Genomic DNA, 21972 nt, shown 5'->3' with positions numbered 1-21972 from the left:
CAGAGTCAAGGAAAGAAGAAAATAAATCCCTAAAGAAGGAAAATAAATGTGAGAGCATCTTAACTCCTTGTAATTCTAACATAATCAAAATAATGAAAAACTATACTTCAGAGTAAAATGAAGCCATGCAAACTATACTTATACAACTAATAAAGATAAAACTTGACACTATTTCCTCCCCCATCACTGACATTCTGCACTGATTGGGCCAGAAAAGCCAACTAGACACATACATATACATACACACATACACAATTTATTTAAAATTGTGTATACATATACATGAGCACATACTTGAAATCAGAACTTACCCACTGCTTTCCCAATAGTCAAAAACACCTTCTCGTATAGGACAATACTAACCAAAGTAGATTACACATTTCACTTGTAAATTAATTACAATTTAATTTCATGATTGAAATTCATTTCATAAACTTTTACAACAGATCTTTGAATGGTCTTAGCAATCAACCACATTATTTCCCTCTATCAAACAAGCCAAAATTTAAAAATAGAATTCAACACCGGTAATGGCTATTTTTGAAGCTATCTCCATTGAAGTAAGAGATCCTCGAAGACACACACTGCATCTTATTTATCTCTGTATATATAGTTGCTAGCACCATACCTGGCATAGTAGGTGCTCAAACAGATTACTAGGTTAATCAAATGAAAGACAGACAATAATTTCATATTATGTAACAAGAACTTGAAAAATGTTCAGCCCTTTGACTCAAGGTAATTCTACCTATAGGAAATGATCTTAAAGAAAGAACCTAGAATGAATATATGAATAATCAAAGATATTCAATGAAGTTATGTGTTTAACTTGAAAAACTGAAAACAATCTAAATATCAAAAGTTAAGGTTACTGGAAAGTAAATTATGGTTCATTCACATGAGAGTACAGTGCCATAAGGAATTATTTATAAAGAGGTTTTGATGAAGAAAATACTCATGATAAAATATTAAGAAAAAAATCCCACAAAAATGTTTGATTTCGACTGTTCTAAAATTAGCTAAAAAAAGATTTGAAGTTAAAAAAAAAAAACCATAACTACTAAAAGCATTTTTTGCTACATTTTCCATACTGGCATGTTTGTTTAATACATACATAGAACAATTGTGTCCGTTTCTATTATTCTTCATTATTACTATAAATTTGTATGGAGGTTCCTGAGCAATATAATAAATTTATTCTTTTTGTAAAAAGTTAAATAAACAATAAATCATCAGGAGATCTCTACTCATATCTGGGCTGGCTCCTAAATTAATATGGGCAAATCACAAACTTTAGAAATGGCTTTTTAGATAAGTATTGATGAAGTAAAACTAGAGTCTGAAGGCAAATAAAATATTCTTTTGGATTTTTCTTTTCTTGCCTTTACGTTTGATTTGCATACTGTTTCCATTATTGTATCACTGTATTTGTTCACAATTTAAAAAAACACTTTTAATTTAATTTCCTCATATCCCATTGTTGTTCTTCTATCTTCCCAAACTTAAGTGAAACATGAAAGCAGAAACTTCCAGCGTAGGTTAATGAAGCATAAGTGAGGTGGGGCTACCGTCCAAATTTCTGGATTAGCCAGAGTCGGCCAGACAATCATGGTGGGATTCAGAACATACAAGTAAACAACTACTCTTTCGCCGCATTTACGGCCAATCTTCTAAAGAGGCTACTGTGTTTTGGTGGCTCATCTCACTGATCTCTCATTTAGTCTACAAGTCTCTGCATGCAATAAGGCTCCTGCCTACTCCATTCCCATGAAAGCGTTCTAACAGAGAGTATCAATGACGTCAGTTGTTATTACACTGTTATTACTGGCTCCTCTTCTTCCACCCACTCCTTTAACACCTATGTGCCCCAGGGATTCACTGTGGTTCACCACTATTCTCCCTCTGTAGAATTCTCAAGGTTCTAACTACTCTCTGACCAAATACAGAACTCCAGATATCGCCCTAGAGCTTTAGACTCCATATCCAACGTCTACACAGATGACCCATTACTCACCTTAAACTCAATGTGCTGAACACTAAACATACCATCTTTGGTGGCTCCCCATTGTTTATAAAATTCAAGCCACCCCTTGATCTGGCTTCACCCTATTGCTTCAGCTCATCCTCTGTCACTCATATTCATTTTTCTGAAAGCCTGGTAAAACAAAATCACCACCTAGTATTTACTGAGGGCCCATTAAATACCAGGCACTATTTTAAGCACTTTATATGATTAACTCATTAATCTTCACAGCAATCCCATAAGGTAGATGCTATTCTTTTCATTTTATGCTAAGGAAAGTATCTTGCCTAAGCTACTAAATAGTAGAGTCAGTATACAAACCTACATCCTGTGCTCCTTACTTTTATACTATGCACTTTTTCATAAATGCCTATATACTGTCCAATGCCAAGCACTGTCCTGGGGATTAAAGGTAAATATGACAAAAAAGACCCACGTCCTCATGGGACTCCTATTCTATGAAATAAATGGAATAAACAAACAAAAAAACATATTGTAGATTAAAAAATGCCCGGAAGAAAATAAAAAGGGTTTTATGACAGAAAATTCACTGAGGTGGCCCTACTTAACGGTAATGAAAGAAAACCTCTCTGAAAAATGACTTTTAAGGTGAAACCTAAAGGATGAGAAGGTACCAACTATGTAAAGTGAAAGGGTATACCTGGACAAGAACTGGGCCCTTACAAAGCACAAAAATGGTACTATGGACTGAACAATGTTCTCCAAATATTCATATACTGAAGCCCTAATCCCAAATGTGACTGTGTTTGGAGACAGAGCGTTTTAAGAAGTAATTAAGATTAAATGAGGTCATAAGGATGGGCCCTAATCCAACAGGGCTGGTGTCCTTATAAGAAGAGGAAGAGACACTAGAGACTTCTCTCTCTCTGCAAGTGCACAAAGAAGAAAAGCCATGTGAGGACACAGTGAAAAGACACCCGTCTACAAGTGAGGAAGAGAGGCCTCACCAGAAACCAACCCTGATGGCACCCTGATATTGACTTCTAGCCTCCAGAACTGTGAGAAAATAAATTTCTGTTGTTTAAGTCATCCAGTTTGTGGTATTTTGCTATGGCAGCAAAACCAAACAAATACAAATGGGAAAGACTGAGGTGTGTCATAGGAACTGACAAAAAATAGTGTGCTGGAATACAGAGAGCAATGGAGATAATAATATGTCAAAGACTCTTAAGTCCACAGATGGTAGATGAGCCAGAAATAAAGTGATCGCAAAACCTGTCCCTGGTGCAGGAGTTTTAAGGTGGTTGATACTGAATTTGGAAATGTATGGTGTGGGTTTTTGTTCTCTCAGTGACTGGGAGTCACTAACATACAGTGGCGAGAATATAATAATCTATATTCCACCCTGGAATGCACAAAACAGCCCATACAGCAAAGAGCTGAACTCATCCCAAAATGTTAATAGTGCCCTATTGAGGAACAGTGGCTAATAGTATGTTTGGTTTACTCAGGGGACTACAGAACACCAAGATTTAGCCTTTTTTGGTAGTTTTTACACCACTAAGGTTAGTTTTGAGCTAATCCTGGTGAATTAATAATTATGTGTTGTGCCTATGCACAAGGAATGGTGTTGGATACTCTGGGGCATACCCACAGGAATCGAACACCAATGCTAGGTCGAAGAGCCACAGTAAGGGAGACATGACACCACATTTCAGCAAATCTAAGGCACCGGTGGTTTTAAGATGCATCATTTTATGTACAACTAAAGAAGGTAATACCACCAAGTAAATTACAAAATCAACTGTAAGATACACCCTAATTTCAGAGCTGTCATGATGTTAAAAAAATATATATCTTAAATAAATGAAAAAGAATATGAAAACAAATAACTAAAATACAAATAGTAGGAATCATATAAAATAAAATAGTCTACAGCGGGAAGGAGCTTAGATGTGAACATCATCTAAAAGGAGGTATTAAAAGCCGTAATTTGGATAAAGGCCAAAAGGGAGGCAAGAGGAGGCACCATAAAGACAATTTTTTTTAAGTAAACAGGTATTAAAGCATTTAGCTGCTTTACTACAATTAACGGTTTTCATATTTTACAATAATTTCATGCTGATCTTCACCATCACTGCTAATTTTTTTTTTTTTTTTTCGGTACACGGGCCTCTCACTGTTGTGGCCTCTCCCATTGCGGAGCACAGGCTCCGGACGCGCAGGCTCAGCGGCCATGGCTCATGGGCCCAGCCGCTCCGCGGCATGTGGGATCTTCCCAGACCGGGGCACGAACCCGTGTCCCCTGCATCGGCAGGCAGACTTTCAACCACTGCGCCACCAGGGAAGCCCATCACTGCTAATTTTAACACTACAAATTTGTAAACAAAAAAAAGCAAAACATAGTGAAGATTAAGAACATGCTCAAGATCGTAAAAAGCAATACAAAAAACAGAGTATCCCATTCATTTCCAATATGGTGTCGAAACCACTTAGACATGCCACTGTGTGTGTGTGCGTCTGTTATGTAAACTTAGTCAGAAAGCAATGGTACACACATCTGAAAGCAGAACCTGAGAGCAACCAAGAAACTATGATACAATTACATGGAGAATTAATGTTTAAATTCCTAAGTGGTTTTATTATAAACATTCACAGTTACCAGTCAGAGCTATGAAAAACTGCAGTTATATCATAGTATCAAATTGTTTTCTCCTTAAAAAAATTTTTTGAAGATAGTGGGAATATTTAAGTTCAATACTTTTAAATCAGTATTTTTTCAAGGTTTTTTTTTTGGTTTTTTTTTTGTGGTACTCAGTCCTCTCACTGTTGTAGCCTCTCCTGCTGCGGAGCACAGGCTCCAGACGTGCAGGCTCAGCGGCCATGGCTCACGGGTCCAGCCGCTCCACGGCACGTGGGATCTTCCCGGACCGGGGCACGAACCCGTGTCCCCTGCATCGGCAGGTGGACTCTCAACCACTGCGCCACCAGGGAAGCCCTTTTTCAAGTATTTTTAAAGCATAAAGGCAATGTCATCTTTGTACATGAAAAAGTATGGTTCCAAGTCACGCATAGGATAAGAAAGAAGAAAATCTATAATTCTCTGGTATTAACACTTGAATGTGTTATAAATACACCAAATGATTTTAATTAAACTCTATTCATTTTGACTGAAATACCTTCTGACAAACTTCCCCCAAGAGTGGGAGGGTGAGGTTTGAGGGAAGAAAAAGGAGAAATGGAGGGAGGGAATCCTCATGAAAAAGAGAATGAAAAAAGAGACAAGAGAAGGAGAGGAGAGGTGACCTATCTGAAGAAATAACTAGCTAACAGAGTAAAGATGGTGAAGACCATCACATTGCCCCAGAACAGATTTCCTGAGTAAAGAGAATATTACAGCTTTTTGCTAGAAGCTGAGCATGATAAAGCCTCTAGAAAACCATACTGGCTATCTACCTTCACTACAGGGCAGGTATTTTTCTCAAAATACTTGCAAGTCAAAGGAACCTGATGGGGAACACGAAGACCACCCGTTAGCCAAAGCAAACAGCACACAATCTGCAATCTGTCTAAATGATTAGACAAACGGAGATGGCTGTTATCAAAGTGCATATTAACAGTTTGTCAAAACATGTTCTTGGGCTACTTTATGACTACTTTTACGTAAGCAAATTCCCTCAAAGGAAAAAAAAATCCCAATAATTTTCTAAAACTACATGTCATACAATAGAACTATGGTTAAATTTACAAGTGGCAGGAAAAGTTTTGAAAAATGTGAAATACCTCAGTCTGACCTTCATGGGCACTGGTCTCATGAGTAACTCGAATGGCCTGTAATAAGAATATAAAGTATTAACAGGAACAAATGACTATATCCAACTTTTTAAATGAAAACAACAATGCTAAATTTTAACATCTAAAGCCTTGTTAAGAAACGAATTGGAGGAGATTTTTGGAACAGTTTAACACTAAATATTTAAGAATATTTCTGAGTAAGCAAATGAATTGCTGTGCTTTCCAACCCTCAAATCTCTGAAACCTTAGGAAACTGAGTATCTGCTTATTTGTAATTGCCAGGGGTAAGTGGGAGTCATTTACCTTATTTAATTGCTGGAACTAACATTTAACACTTTATTCAACTGAGACTAGAATAAAGTAAGCATCTCACAGATAGAGACTGAAGAAGCTTAGCTCATCTGTTTCTCCAGGTTACATGCTATTCTGCAGCTCTGGCTGTATTTATGCTTAATCATGCAGCTTCAGTCAGCACTTTAGAAATGTGGAGCAAAAGGCATGCATTTAACAGAAGCTAGAGATTTTAGGTTCCTGAACTTAAAAAAAAAAAAAAATGCTCTTATAATAGGCACTATTAACAAAGATGAAGAGAAACAGTCAAAGTAAACTACGGGTGAAAGTACCTTTATGAATGGCAATTTGGCAATAAGTATCAAAGCTTTAAAAACATGCAAACTATTTCGTCCAGCAATTTCTCTTCTAGGAGTTTATATATTTACATATAACTGTACATAATTATATATCACTAATGATATTTGCAAAGACTTAGCTACAATGATATACCTTGTAGTATTTTTTCAAATGGTGAAAAAAAGGGAAAAATATTAAATTTCTGACAATAATTTATTGGTTAAATAAAATACTACACTATGGAAAGCTATGCAGCCATTAAATGATGATGTCAAATATATACTTACTGGTATGTAATATGTTTTGATAAGTTACGTGAAAAAAGCAAGTTATAAAACAATATTACAGTGTGATCAAATTTTTGTTTTAAAATATTGTGCATACAATTATATATTCCCTATTAAAAATATAAATGGTGGCTACCTCTCATTGGTGGGATTACTGGTGACTTTTATGTTGTTCATTTTATTTTTATGTAAAATAAAGACGTTTTATGAGATCAGCAGGTTTTCTTAAAGAAAATACAACTTAAAATAATCAAAGTACATTAGAATGCTAAAACAACATAATCAAGTCAATGGATTTATTGGGCACAAACTCTGCCTAACACATTGTTCTAGCCAAATAATTTGTACACTATACTGTTTCTAATTTCAAAGAACTTACAATCTACTTAATAATGTCATTAAAAGGTAAAAAGCCTTCAAAAGAAAAATAGATTTCAAATAGAATAAAATGTAAATACCAATCTAAATTCTATGAAAAGGTACAATCATTTAAAACGTCTTAGGTTATGTGGCCTGTGTCCTCACACATGCAAAAATATTACACTGATAAAATAGCTAGAGAATATTCTAACATCTACCTTTAAACCTTTGTTTTTTCCATTGGTCTTCAGCCTTGTTCCAAATTCCCAGTGAAAGACACACAGGGTATTGCCAAGCATATATTTATTATAGGGAGGGAATGGTAAGGAACAGTCAATCATAAGATATTTTATAAATTGTTAAATCAAATTGCCTTTTTTCTCTCATTCAGCTCTGGACATAGAAAAGAAGTGGCAATTTATGAACATTTATGGATATTTCAGATAATGTTACAAAAGTACAAAAGGCCTGTTTTAATGGATACAACAAAAATCCATAATTGCATAATATACGGTTTCAAGACAAACCCCCCAAAAGAATCTACAATCCCAGAGAATTTTGCCCACACATGAGATCAAGACAGAAAAAGGTACCGACGTCATAGTTCTCCAGGTATCTGGCTCGTTCTTCAGGGCTCATTGATGCAGACTCCTCCAGGAATTTTTTCAAGGTGGATCCAGATTCTGAGAATATTAAAGATGATAAAATTGAAAAGCCTTGCTATCTCAAAGAGACTGATATATGAAAATACGAGAAGCATGCTAACTATTTCTCAGGTAAAACCCTTTTACTGGTAAGTTAGGAATATAAGAATATTGGGATAAATGATAGGGCTTAAGTTATTTGTTTGTTAAACCTGGGGAGGATTAATATTTCCCCTAACAGTATATATATTCCCATTATAAAAGAAAGAAGGGAGGAAAAGCTTTATTTGATACTTTGAAAGAAAGAACTAGAACACCACCTACTGCTCAGTAAGTTAACTTATAACTTAAGCAGGGGGAAGATAGCAGTAATGAAAAATTATTTACCAAAGTGCATCTTGTCTTTATTGTTGGCAATAGCATGGATTAGTCCAATTGTTCCACAGGCATTGCTGATGGTTTGCTTCATGAAATATACTGATGATGTAACATCTTGTCCCTGAGATTTTATTTTTTCCTCTTCTTCTGTTCTGAATATTTCATACTATCAAAAAAAAATCAGTAGCCTACATGTGAAAATAATATATTAAAAAGGACTTAAATATAAATATGGAAAAACTCTAAATATACATCAATGGGGATTTGGTTAACATGGCATATGTGAATGCAATACTATAAAACATTTTAAAAAGAATAAAATAGATTTACATATTCTGACATAGAAATCTGTCCATGATTATAGAGTGGTTACAGGCCAGTATATATTAATATGATTCTCATTTATGTTTTAAAAATATTTACTTTATATATGCATTGAAAAGTGTTAAAGGATATAGAAAAACTTAACAGATAAGAGATAAGAGATCTGGGATAAGAGATTACTAGAGGATTTTTACTTTCTATTTTTCACATTTCTATACTGTTACATCATATTATATTAACAAAATTCACACTATATTTATAAGTATATGGTATTCATAACATTCACCATTATCTATAACAACTGATTGTAAAAACAATATGGTACAATAATGTCAAAAGTGTGAGCTCTACATCTGATTGCCTTAACCTACAATCTGGCTCTGCCATTATTAGCTGTGCAACTCCAACAAGTTACTTAATGTCTCTGTGCCTCATTTTTCCAATTGTAAAAAGCGTTAAAAATAATGAGGTTAAAAAATGGGTGGGGAGAGAAATTAACACAACATTGTAAATCAACTATACCTGAATAAAATAAATATTTAAAAAACTGAGTGAGGATGGGGACTTCCTCCACTTCCCTGGTGGTCCAGTGGGTAAGACTCCGTGCTCCCAATGCAGGGGGCCCAGGTTCGATCCCTGGTCAAGGAACTAGATCCCGCATGCCACAACTAAGAGCCTATGTGGCCAAAATAAATAAATTATTTAATTAAATAAATTTAAAAACAAAAGTGAGGAGAAGGAAGAGAGTAGGAAGATGATTTTATTGTTTTGTTTATTGTTTTCCTATAATTTTCAGATTCCAATAGAGTAGGGAGCCCTACTACAGCCCACAGGCTACAGGCCAAACCTGGCCCACTGCCTGGTTTCGTAAGTGAAGTTTTATTTTTGTATTGTCTATGGCTGTTTTCATACTAAAAGGCAAAGTTGAATAGTTATAATAGAGACTATCAGGCCTGCAAAGTTGAAAATATTTACTAGCTGACCCTTCACAGAAAAAGTCTGCTGACCCCTGTGATAAAAGAAACAAATGATGTCTATTTAAAACCCATAATTAAGGAACTGCTTTTAACAACAAACGTACCTGTGCCTGAAAAAATAATTTTTATAAATGTGCTCCTAAATCAAATTTTTATTTTTTTAATTTTTTACTATTTTTTATTAGAGTATAGTTGATTTACAATGTTGTGTTAGTTTCTGCTGTACAGCAAAGTGAACCAGTTATACATATACATATATCCAAAATTAAATTTGTAAATATTTTCAGAATAAATTCTGAACCATTAATTCATTCATATAAGTTCAACTGATAAAAACTGAAAAGTTCAATACAGTAAGGTCTTGGGCTGAAATGTTTTGTACAGTCCTAGAGTTTAGTTTGTTATTGTTGTTGCTTAACATCAATGTTCCTTGGTGACAAAGCAAGAGTTTGAAGTTATCAAAAACTTACCATAAAGTTATCAAAAAGTTTGATAACTTCTCAAGATTTAAGGTTTAGAAAAAAAATCCTAAAATGATTCAGAGCAAGTATAGGGAAAAGGAAAGTGACTGTGTTTTCACTGTGGTCTGCCATAATTAAAGACAACAAAAATATCAGAGAGAAATAAATTAATAGCGTAAAGCACATTTAAAACACTGTAACTGACTTTATTTAAAAGATAATGATGTACCCATAACAATTCTTTTGCTATTAGTATGCTGAAGCCATTCACAACTACATAATCAGTTTCTAAATTAGAACTTAGAAGATTGAAACACTTCATATTTCCTAAACCATCCACTAGATATCCTTTGAGTGATTTTTATTATGTCACTTATGAGCTGAAATAGGGACCGACCAAATTGTAAGAGATATCAGAAAGTGGCAGATGCCACTATATTTTCTACTTATATAAGTATAAATACTCATTCCTCACATCTTCCCATTTACTTCATTTTTTACAATGTTGAGTTCATCTTATTATTTCTAAGTTTAAAAATAAAAATCAGAAAGATACAGACTCAAAACTGTTTTAAAATGGCTCCATAATGCACATGGCTATAAGATATCATTCTAGAAGGCCTGAAATATGGAGATTTGAACTTAGATACAGAGAGCTAAGAATAGCTGTTTATAATCCCCAACATATCCTAAATCTGCCAATTAAATTGTATTTAAGCTTAACGATTCTCACCCAAATCAAGTTTATTCTGAAAATAATGTAACCCATGTCATTAGTTACATCTACCTCCTTAAAACAAAGATTTCTTTACGTATATATTGAAAACATTTACATATTTTATATATTAAAATTTTGAATATTCTTTATTCATATATTTTCTAAGACAGATTTAAGAATATCCTAGTACTTAACAGTTCTAAAGTATACACATCAAATTGTGGTTAAATGTCACATCAAAACAGTTGAGGCAAACTAACCATATTTTATAAAAAAAAAAAAAAAAACTACCAGAGTTTAAAAGACTCAGGGCTTCTCTGTCAATCTACAAATCAAAATCTAAATACATCTCTTTAATAAAACTAGATTTTTAGGATGTCCCCACTGTCTAGATTTCCTCATTTTATGCAAGAAGGGAGTCATCTGTTCTTAATTCATAGGTTTAATTCAACAGCATAGGTTTAATTCAACATTGAAAGAGAATTCTGCATTTACTGGAAACTATATCTTACTTAACAATTACCTTTTCTGTAATAGGGAAGAGAAGCAACACTGCACACACTGGTCTTGGTACCATGCTAAGGAGTTCAGGATCCATTCCATATACATCAACAAACTGCCAGTTAGGATGCAGACCTAATTGTTTGAGAAACTGGTAAAAAGGGGAAACGACCAGTTTAGTGTTAACAGGGAAATAATGTGTATATACTGTATATCTGATACATAAAAGGGAATGGAAGGTACAAATATTACTGATGTTCAATAAGAATGAAGTCAAGCAGGTTTTCCATGAATAAGGTAGGAAGAGATAGCAATTTATTTATATCAGTTAACAAACATTTAAAATTTACAACATATTAAGCAAAACTCCGTTTTTCAAAATCCATTACTTTGGGATTGAACATAATAAGTCAGGACTTCACCGAACACATACAAGTGGCTTGGTTGGTATCTTAAACTCATTCCCAACATTGGATTTTTAAGGAAATGCATCTAAGTTCTAGTACATAAAGAATTATTTTGGTAGTAAATCAGCATAGTCTATCCTAATTATCAAAAATGATGACTGAGGTTTAAAGATAGATGATAGGTCGATATCACAAGTTTTATCAATGAACAAAGAGTGTATAAGGCCAAAAAAGTCCAAGCAACTTGTGGGAACACCAGGAAATGCTTGATATAAAAAGTAACCTGGGACTTCCCTGGCGGTCCAGGGGGTAAGACTCTGCGCTCCCAATGCAGGGGGCCCGGTTCAATCCCTGATCAGGGAACTAGATCCCGCACGCATGCCGCAACTAAGAGTCCACATGCCGCAGCTAAGTCCAGGTGCAGCCAAAATAAATAAATAAATATATATATAATAAATAAATATTTTAAAAAAAATTATATAAAAAATAAAGTAACCTGCTGGCTTCCTGACTTTCAGTACACAATGAAACCTACTCAGCTTCACTGTCTCCCCTACATCTAGCAAAAAAAAAAACTGTAACAAAAGAGCAGTGGTTTTTTCAAACTCTTAAGAATTCATAGGGAAATAAAATATCAGACCCTAATCTACTGCAGAGAGAAAAGGAAAAAAGAACATAATAATAAGAATGATGTCAATTTCACAATAAACTCAATAAATGCCTGTACTGAAGGAAATTGATGGTTTTAAAAAGTTCACCATCACAAAATAAATTTTACATGATAGAAATAATAAAGGAGTAGAGGAAACAAAAAACATACTAAAAATGCATCATTATACCTTACTTTGAGAATACATTATAGTATCTACTGGTCTAACATTATCTTTAAGTTGCTTTTTTGTTTTTGTTGTTTGGGTTTTTTTGTTTGTTTTTTTGTGGTACGCGGGCCTCTCACTGTTGTGGCCTCTCCCGTTGCGGAGCACAAGCTCCGGATGCGCAGGCTCAGCAGCCATGGCTCACGGGCCCAGCCGCTCCGCGGCATGTGGGATCCTCCCGGACCGGGGCACGAACCCGTGTCCCCTGCATCGGCAGGCGGACTCTCAACCACCGCGCCACCAGGGAAGCTCCAACATTAACTGAGATTTAAAAATAAAAAGGTGCCTTGGGTATTTCTCCCTGAAGAACGATCACACATACTTAGATCATCAAATGAGATCTTGCAAAACCAATGGAAGCCATGCCCTATTACATAAACAGTGTTATTCATCTCACAGTCAGGTTCTACAAGACAAGACAAGACATTTAAAGGACCACTCTCCACATCCCTCCAATTCTCTGCCTGTAGAAAAAATGCTACTTACTGATAGTATGGTTGGTCAAAAATAAGGTCTTAGATACACTTAATAAGAAATACTCTGAATTAAAAAACTTATCTTGGCAGAATGTGCTCAACATCCATAGATTCATCAAGTCACATGCTCTGAAACAGTCTGGGGCCACAGAAATCAATGTCCTTCTCTAGTTAATACCTATTCTTCATCTGATTCCTATTCATGATTCCAGACTTTAATAAAGTTCAATGAAGTATTCCAAACTACTTCCCTCTCCCTTCTCCACTTTCTCTGAAATTCTTAGTCTATGCCCTCCTCAATATTCAATTCTATCTAGAAACTAAAAAAGGACTAAAACTGACTGCAAAGCCAAAGGAAGGAACTGTGTCTTATTCATCTTTTTAATCCCACTGCCTAGCACTGTACTGACCAAACCATAGACACTCAAATTCTATTTGCTGAACTTGCAAGAAATTTGTTGAATTTGTTAAAGATTGTATCTCTATCTTAATAGATAATCTAGCCATCTGTATGTCTACACATGTCTGTTAAGCTATGTTTATAATGAATATTTTACATATACTTTTTATTTGTGCCAAGAGGTAGGAAAGATACATTTGGCTTCTAATCTAAAACCAGGCATTTATCAGCTCCAAATACTCCAAATACTACCTGCACAGGACTGACAGCTCTAAAAGGCATACTGTCAAGGAAAAGTATCATAAACCCTGATAAAAGAATTTAAATATATTTGTTAATATTATGTACTCCCAACAGCCATATTGCTATAAAGTTATAAAACAAGAGGTACATGTAACAGAGTAATTTTTACATCTGTGCTGCAAACTGAAAGTAACAGTTAAACATCTTAGTGAAAAAACAGTCTGGAGAAAACTGGCAAATTACCTTGAAGTTGTAAACTTGTTCCAATTATCAGCCAAAGCTAAAGAGTATAAAAATTACCAAGCTCCAAAGGCAGCAGTTGTAGCGAGAGTGATTAGTATCAAACTGAGGACACATCAATGATTAAATAGAAGATTAAATTAAATATAAAAAAATGATTAAAATTTAACTGGAATCATACTCTTCCTCAACTTTTTACTCATATAGCCAATCAAATAAGATTGATAAAAAGACATTCAATTTAACTAATATCTATTAAGTACATCGATGCAACCTCTGACTCCAGATTGTTATGGGTCAGACTCACACAGGAAGTCATCATATGCATAGAAAGAATAAAAGAGGCTGTGCCTAGTAACTACCTCTGGGCTTCGGAGAAAAGGTGAGGAAGAAAGTCTCCGACTTTTACCTCTCACTTTTTTTTAAATAACGAAGGTATCCTACTTTTATAATTAAAGGAAAAAGAAGAACCCACGTGCATTTGTGATGATCATAGTCAAATAGAGAAAGATTAAAAAGAAATTCTCTAAAATATTAAATATTAATAGTAGTTAGCTTGGATGGTACGGAACTCAACTTTTTATCTTCCAGTGTTTTTAAAAAGTGTTATTTTTACAATAGATGTAGTCTCAAAGATACAAATCTACAGAACTGATATGCATGTATTTTCTTCAAATTTACAAAACTGGGATAAAACATAATGCCAGTTTTAAAACTATTCCCAAAAAATCTCTCCAGCTTACAAAGAATTCTATATAGTATAGGCACTTGCAAAGCCATCTCTACACAATTAGAAGCATCCTGTTTGCATCAAATATAATAAAGGGATTTATAACCTTTAATATCTGTCTTCAGGCTTTTTTAAACATTGGGTAATAAAATAACAAAAAATTCTGACTGACTAGCTCACTAAAGTTTTATAATGCCACACTAACGTTTGGCCTAGCAAGAAAAACAATTAGTAAATTAGAATATGTGCCCAAAAAAGATCCTTGGTTAACTTATCCTTTTCAATGGTCCAAAGAGAAAATTTCCACCAGATACAGAATATTTTAATTTATTTGTAAATATTTAAAAATAGTATCTTGTATCAGAAACTATGCTAGGAACTTTAATGCACTTCACCTTTACTGCAAAGGAGGTTTTATTATTACATCCTTTCACCAATGAGAAAACTGAGCCTGGGAGGTTCTGTGACTCTTCAAGGTCATGCTGCCAGAACCCACATGCCAAGCTCTGGATGTTCTGGTGCTTATTTACTTGTCTCTCACTGCTTAAAGTACCTTTCTGTACTTTGTTCTCTAATTTTAGCCACAACGAACTCTTCAAGTTCTCAAAGGGTCGATAACCATCCCTTACCTTGCTTTTGCACACAAACTGGACTTATATCTGAAAAACTGTTAGCCTCTCCCCCTCATTTTTAAAAATTTATTTATTTATTTATTTTTGGTTGTGTTGGGTCTTCGTTTCTATGCGAGGGCTTTCTTCAGTTGTGGCAAGCGGGGGCCACTCTTCATTGCGGTGCGCGGGCCTCTCACTATCGCGGCCTCTCTTGTTGCGGAGCACAGGCTCCAGACATGCACGCTCAGTAGTTGTGGCTCAGGGGCCTTGTTGATCCGCGGCATGTGGGATCTTCCCAGACCAGGGCTCGAACCTGTGTCCCCAGCATTAGCAGGCAGACTCTCAACCACTGTGGCACCAGGGAAGCCCTCCCCCTCATTTTTAATGAATTCCTCCTCATTCTTTAGGTGATAGTCAAGTAACAAAAACTCTGATTACATAAATATATAAAAACAAAAGAAAAATTAAATCTACCTTCCTTGCAAATTTGTTCTTAAGTCACTTGCTCTGGTCTTTAATGGCCAGCTCAGGACAGCAATAGATTCTGCCTTGTTACTAATTTACTAATGATTTGGGTTATGACAGAAATTATACTTATCTAGTAATTGCTTGATATCACTACTAGTAAAAGTATACTAGTAGTAACTGCTAGATGCAGAACTAGGAAAATAACTAATAGTTAAATGAGAAAACAATGGTTTTTAAAGTCTGGAAACCAGCCAAATGAATTTTAATAGCTATTTAGTAAACAAACAAAAATGAAATTACTTAAGTACAGAATGGGGAAATACTAAAAACATTTTATGTAGGAACCAAGAAAAAAAGGAGTTTACTTTACTGCAGGCTCAATATGGACTACACAATTGTCAACGTAAGTGATGCAATGCTGATCTGCTTTAAAAGTTGTATTACTCGGGATAATTTAGTAACACACTATTTCAACACAGATTATTCAGAGTGGAATATGATATCAGCTCTGGTAGGCCTATTTTATGAAGGATGACAACAAATAATCAGGCTCAAAGAAAGGTCACCAGGAATGATAAGGTTTTGGAAGACATCACAGCTGGAGAATCTGGGCATGTTCGAAGAAAACTTAAATTATTATAATCCTTTTCCCCCAATATTTCTAGTAATATCATGAAGAAGCGATTAGATTTACTCTGTATGGTTTCAATGGGAGGATGACAGACAACTGGAGGAAGTTACAGGAAAGCAGATTTTGTTTCAATATAAAGAAATATAATTCTTCTAATTATACATTATTCTCATGATAATAAAAAACTAAATCACTTTATGAGATCGAATACTGCTCACTGAAGTATTCAAGCAAAAGATTCATGACATTAAAGATAATTTTAAGAAAGATTTTCTGGAGCATGAAAGGAGCTACATAAAATTTATTCATTCTTCCATTCAATAACTATTTGTTGAGAGCCCCCTATGGGCCAGGCACCATTCTAAGTACTTCAGACTTGTCCTTGTTCTCACAGAACTTACATTCTAGTGGTATGATACACACAATAAACAAGTAAACACATAAACAAGATAATTTCACAAGGTGGTTAAGTATTATGAAAAAAAGAAAACAAGACATGATGTCAGTGTAGATTCAGGGCCAGTGGTGGGAAAAGGAAGGAACATGACCTGCATAATGAGGAAAGACTCACTGAGGAGAGGACTTTAAGTTAAGACACAAATGACAAGAACCAGCCATGAAACAACCCAGATCAGAATGATTCAAGCAAAGGATGAGCTAGTACAAAGACTGAAGCAGGAACAGGACGGGCATTCAAAGACTGCAGCCCAGCAAAAGTGGGAGGCAGGCAGTACCTCCCCATCAGGCCAGAGTAAGCAGCTTGAAGTGCATTCTAAGGACAAGCAATGGAAGGCTGTTTTGTGTTTTGAGTGTTTTAAGCAGGGAAACACAGACGTGATTTGCATTTTTATAAAATCTCCTTGGGTGTATATTGAGAATATATTTTAGGGAGGTAAAGGGAGAAGCAGCAAAACTAGTCAGGAAGCTACTGCAGTTGTCCAAACAAATGATGATGGTGGCTTGGTACGTAGTGGTAGAAATGAACAGAATGGCCAGGTTTGGGATAGATTCTGAAAGAAGAGTCTACCAGAGTTGCGGATCATTGGATCTGAGAGGTTAGGTCAAGAAAAATATTAAAAACAGTAAACTTCACAGAGTGCATGCTTTGTTCTATACATTGCTATACATAATTTACATGCAGCAATTTATTTCATCCTTACAACAATTTTACAGGATTAGGAGGGGTTATAAGAAACTAAGAAACTGAGGTACAAAGAGGCTAGGTAACTGCCTATAGTCTCAGAGCAGAGATTCAAACCCAAGAAATTAAATCAGTACAAGAATGGCCTCTCCAAACTAGCATAGTTGTGAAGAATTAATGACATTGACTTGGGCACTGTATAAATGGTGGTACCCTTAAAAGACTGGGGAAGTGGATTTGCAGGAGAAATGAGAGGATGTAAAGCCAGATTTCTTTTTCAGCCATGTTAAATTTGAGATATCTATAAGACATCCAAATGAGATATACTGTAAAAGCGGTAGCTGAATATAGTAGTTTCCAATTCTGTAGAGAAGTCAGGACTTGGAGGAACACAGGATCTGTCACACAGAATAGGTGACAACTGACAGTACTAGTGCTATACAAACAGAAAATATAAAAAGATTAGCAGTGTAGGACAAAGTTCTGAGGAACTCCTTAGTAATTGGAAGGGAAATGATCCAGCAAAGGCAAATCTAAGAAGCAGTCAGAGAAATAGGAGGAAAACCAGAATTATCACAGCAGCCAAGAAAAGATGTTTCAAGAGGGATGGAGTGGGCTACTCTACCAAATGTTGCTGAGAGATCAAGAAAATGGTGACAGAAAAGTGAACGCTGGATCTGGCCAAGTCGTGATTAGCAAACTTGAGAAAAGTAGTTACTGTGAAATGGTGAGGATAGAAGCAAACTAGATGGGAGTGAATACAGGAAAAAAAAAACGCTGATAAGAAAGTAGCAAGAGCGTCTATGGACAATGCTTTGTGAAAATTTACAAAGAAGGGAAACAGAGAGGAGGTAGTAGAGGAGGTCAGGGTAACAAGGGTGTTTTTCCCAAGATGAGAAACACTAACTACTGAATATTTGTATGTTCATGGCAATAATAGCAGATGACTTCTAAATCTTTTTCCAACACTAAGCAACTAAATACAACAATTACGTTAAGTAAATTTCTTTTCCTTCAGCCAGAAAATATTTTGCCTATTCAATAAAATCCACAATTAGGAATATTTCTAGGGAATTTCCACATCAGAAATGGGTGGTTCTAAAACATAATATTTAAAATTGCATAATGTGGCTGTGCAATACTCAATCACAAAACATAATCAAGATGAAAATCTAGTGTGGTCATAAAAGGAAATTCTATGATTGCCCACATCACAAAATGTTCTTTTAAAAAAGTGTTATAATTCCTGATGCTTAATTACCTGTAACTTTCCATCAGCTACAAGCTGCTATTACCCCTTAAATGCATATGTAAATAAAATGGAGCTTCAATTTTTTAAATAATTTTTTCTATCATTTAACTGATTTTATTCTAGGTAAGTCCTACCTATAGCAAGACAAAATATCCTGAGAAGGCAGTGACAGCATATAAACCAACAAAAGAAATCACTACTTACTACATCTACTGAGACATATGGTTACTAGTTAACGTCTAACAGTTACTAACAACCTTCATATAGTAGACATGTGTTAATCATTCTTATACCAATTAGGCATTGTTAGAGCACTAAACAGTGTTTGCTCACACTGAGTATAATGACACATGCAAGCAACAAATGGTAACAGAGTGAAATCAAGATAAGTAAAAGGCCTATGATTCCATTCAATTGAGGAAAGAAGAAAAGGTGGGGATGGATATTGTTGTTGGGATTAATCTGTGGCTTAATTTATAAATTTTCCAAATTCTGAGTGAGTTAATTAAATTTCCATTCATTTTCGATCCTCAGTTCTGCCACTAACATAAAGAGAATAAAGAAACAACTACAAAAATTTTGGTTACACTGATTACTTCTTAGATACTTGTCCATTCTCCCACTAAATGTACATTACTTCTTTAAAAAATAAATTTAAAGGGGTGGGATAGGGAGGGTGGGAGGGAGGGAGACACAAGAGGGAAGAGATATGGGGATATATGTATATGTATAGCTGACTCACTTTGTTATAAAGCAGAAACTAACACAAAAAAAATTTTTTTAATTAAAGAAAATAAATTTAAAACAAACTTAACCACACCAAAGCATGCCAGAAATAGTGTACAATCATATACTAATAATATCTTTTCTCTGTTTATGTCACCACAGAATGGCCTCCTGTGACCATCCAACCTAGTATGTTTTCCCTGATGGTCTTCATCACCGTACCATTAATTTTCTCCACTGCACTTATAATAATTGCTAACTATTTGTTTGCTTACTTGTTTATTGTCTGTCTTCCCAATGGACTGAAAAGCAGAAAACCATAAATGTTTTCATCACCAAATATAACCAGCTCCTGCACAGATATCTGGTATTCCAAAAGGTGCCCCTCAAATATTATTTAATTGATGTGAATAAGTGAATGTGTTTTATAGTCTACCAAGATTACTCAGGAACAAAGGTTTCCAATTAGAACATAGGTTTAGAATATAGGTTTCCAATTATATAAGCTTACATCTTATTAAAAATAATAATGGTATCATCTAAAAATGATTGTATTTTTTAGTCTGTTGATACAGTTAATTACACTGATTGACTTTAGAATAGTGAACCAGCTTTGCAATAACAGAAGAAACGGCTCTTCATCAAGATACACTATCCTTTTTATATACTGCTGCATTCTCTTTGCAAATATTTTGTAGAGGATTTTTACATCCATGTTCATGAGGGAGAGTCTGCAGTTTTTCTTATTACGGCTTGTCTGGTAATGCTGGCCATAAAATGAGTTGAGAAGTGCCCCCCTCTTCTATGTTTATGTGGGATTAGTATTATTTCTTCCTTAAATGATCATTTCAAGAGATATAGGAAAGTCATTTAAGAAAATTCAACAGTGATCCATGATAAAAACTCTCAGCAAACTCGGAAAAGAAGGGAACTTCCTTAACCTGATAAAAAAGCATCTACCAAAACCCTACACCTAACATATCTAATGATCAAAAATCAAATGTTTTCCCTCTAAGTTCCAGAACAAGACAAGGATGTCCTCTCTCTCTCCATCCTACTCAATTTTGTATTAAAGGTCCTAACTAGTTCAACAAGAAAAATAAATAAAAAGCATACAGACTGAAAAGGGAAAAATAACACAGTCTAACCACAGAGAATATGACTGTCTGTATAGAAAATCCCAAAGCATCTACCAAAAAAAGCCACTAGAGTAAGTGAATTTAGCACAGCAGCAGGACAAAGTTAACATGTAAAAATAAATTATACTTCTATACATAGCAATGGACAACTAGAAAATGAAATTTTAAAACACCATCATTTACAATAGCACCAAAAATCATTAAATACTTAGGTATAAACAAACAAAAAAATGTGCAAGATCGACATGCTAAAATGACAGACCACTGTTGAGAGAAATCAAAGACCCAGGTAAATGATGAGAGGTACCAGCTTCATGGACTGCAAGACTCAATACTGTTATGATGTTAATTTTCCCCTAAATATATCTATAGGCCTAGTCATCAAAATCATACCAAAATTTTTTGTGTAAGTTGACAAGCTGATTCTAAAATTTATATCGAAAGGCAAAGAAACTAAAACAGCCTAAACAATTTTGAAAAGGAATGAAGTTTGAAAATTCATACTATTTAATTTCAAGACCACAGTAATATAACTACAGTAATCAAAACAAACACATAGATCAATAGAATAGAACAGAGCCCAGATATACGGTAAATTGATTTTTAACCAAAGTTATAAAAATATCTGGAATTAGGTCTGAGAGAAATATGCTTCCTTCCTAGGGCACTAAATCAGAAGTTGTAAATACTGACTTCTTCAGAGGGAAAATTTTTTTCTTTACAAAGCTGTCAAAATGTTTTAGGCAAAAAAATGAACAACAAATGTCAAAGAGGGTAAAACAAAAGAAAATTAATATTGATAGGAAATGCCACCTTAATAACATGAAAGATATATGCTGTGTTCCAAGCTTTGTTCATTACTAAATTACTAGATTACTAAAGAGACAAGAATTAAGGCAGTAATAATCATTTCAATAGCATGTAATAAACCCGAATAAAAAAAGTTTGCTGACAACATTAAAATAAAGCACTTCTATCTGCTTTCTTTATATAAGGAATTTTCTACAAGCTTTCAAAACCGAAAACCAATGAAGTACAGGATGAATCATTATTCCTTGGTGATGAGAAGGAAGATTATTGCGGGGGGGAGAAGTATGATAAACTAAGAGGGCAGTAAAAAGTAAACTTGCTGTTGAGAATGAAAAACAGGAGAAGACAAAATACACCTGAGCAAATAAAAAGTTTATACCTGGTAGCACTTATTGTCCTTTTGATCGAGAGGCTGCGAGATGTTCCCTCTTCCTTCCCCATCCCGAACCTCCAACACCCAAACGAACTTAAAGGGTTGTAGCTGGCAAAGGATGACGTGGGAATTGAGCTTTCCTATGGTATAAAAGCAACTAAATTCCACTTTTAAGAAACTGGAAGAGAAAGGGGGCGTGGCGGAGAAGAGAAGTGACTTGATCGGGCGAAAGAAGATGACTGGAAGATGATTTCATGGTGCAAGTGGCGGATGAGATTACAAGGGCTGAGTGGGAGCCTTTACAAAGCTTAAGAGTCAGGTGCTGCAGGCAAATTAGTCACCTAGAAGGTACAGGGCTGGGACAATCATGGATTCGGCACTAGCAGGAGGC

The 21972-nt window shown here is 34.9% G+C and overlaps 1 protein-coding gene across 1 annotated transcript in view; it reads right to left on the bottom strand.

Annotated features, from left to right (window-relative positions):
* Window positions 1-21717, bottom strand: part of UCHL3 (ubiquitin C-terminal hydrolase L3) — a 43931-nt gene extending 22214 nt beyond the window's left edge. The window contains exons 1-5 of the mRNA XM_079903482.1: window positions 21588-21717; window positions 11082-11210; window positions 8088-8244; window positions 7654-7739; window positions 5768-5815 (exon numbers count right to left, since the gene is read on the bottom strand). Coding sequence (XP_079759608.1) covers window positions 5768-5815; window positions 7654-7739; window positions 8088-8244; window positions 11082-11156 — 366 coding nt within the window. The 5' untranslated portion in view covers window positions 11157-11210; window positions 21588-21717. The remainder of the gene's footprint in view (window positions 1-5767; window positions 5816-7653; window positions 7740-8087; window positions 8245-11081; window positions 11211-21587) is intronic.
* Between the last annotated feature and the right edge of the window lie 255 nt (window positions 21718-21972).

This window comes from Stenella coeruleoalba, assembly GCF_951394435.1.
Source record: "Stenella coeruleoalba genome assembly, chromosome: 18".
NCBI lineage: Eukaryota > Metazoa > Chordata > Mammalia > Artiodactyla > Delphinidae > Stenella > Stenella coeruleoalba.
This window is presented reverse-complemented; position numbering and strand designations above follow the sequence as displayed.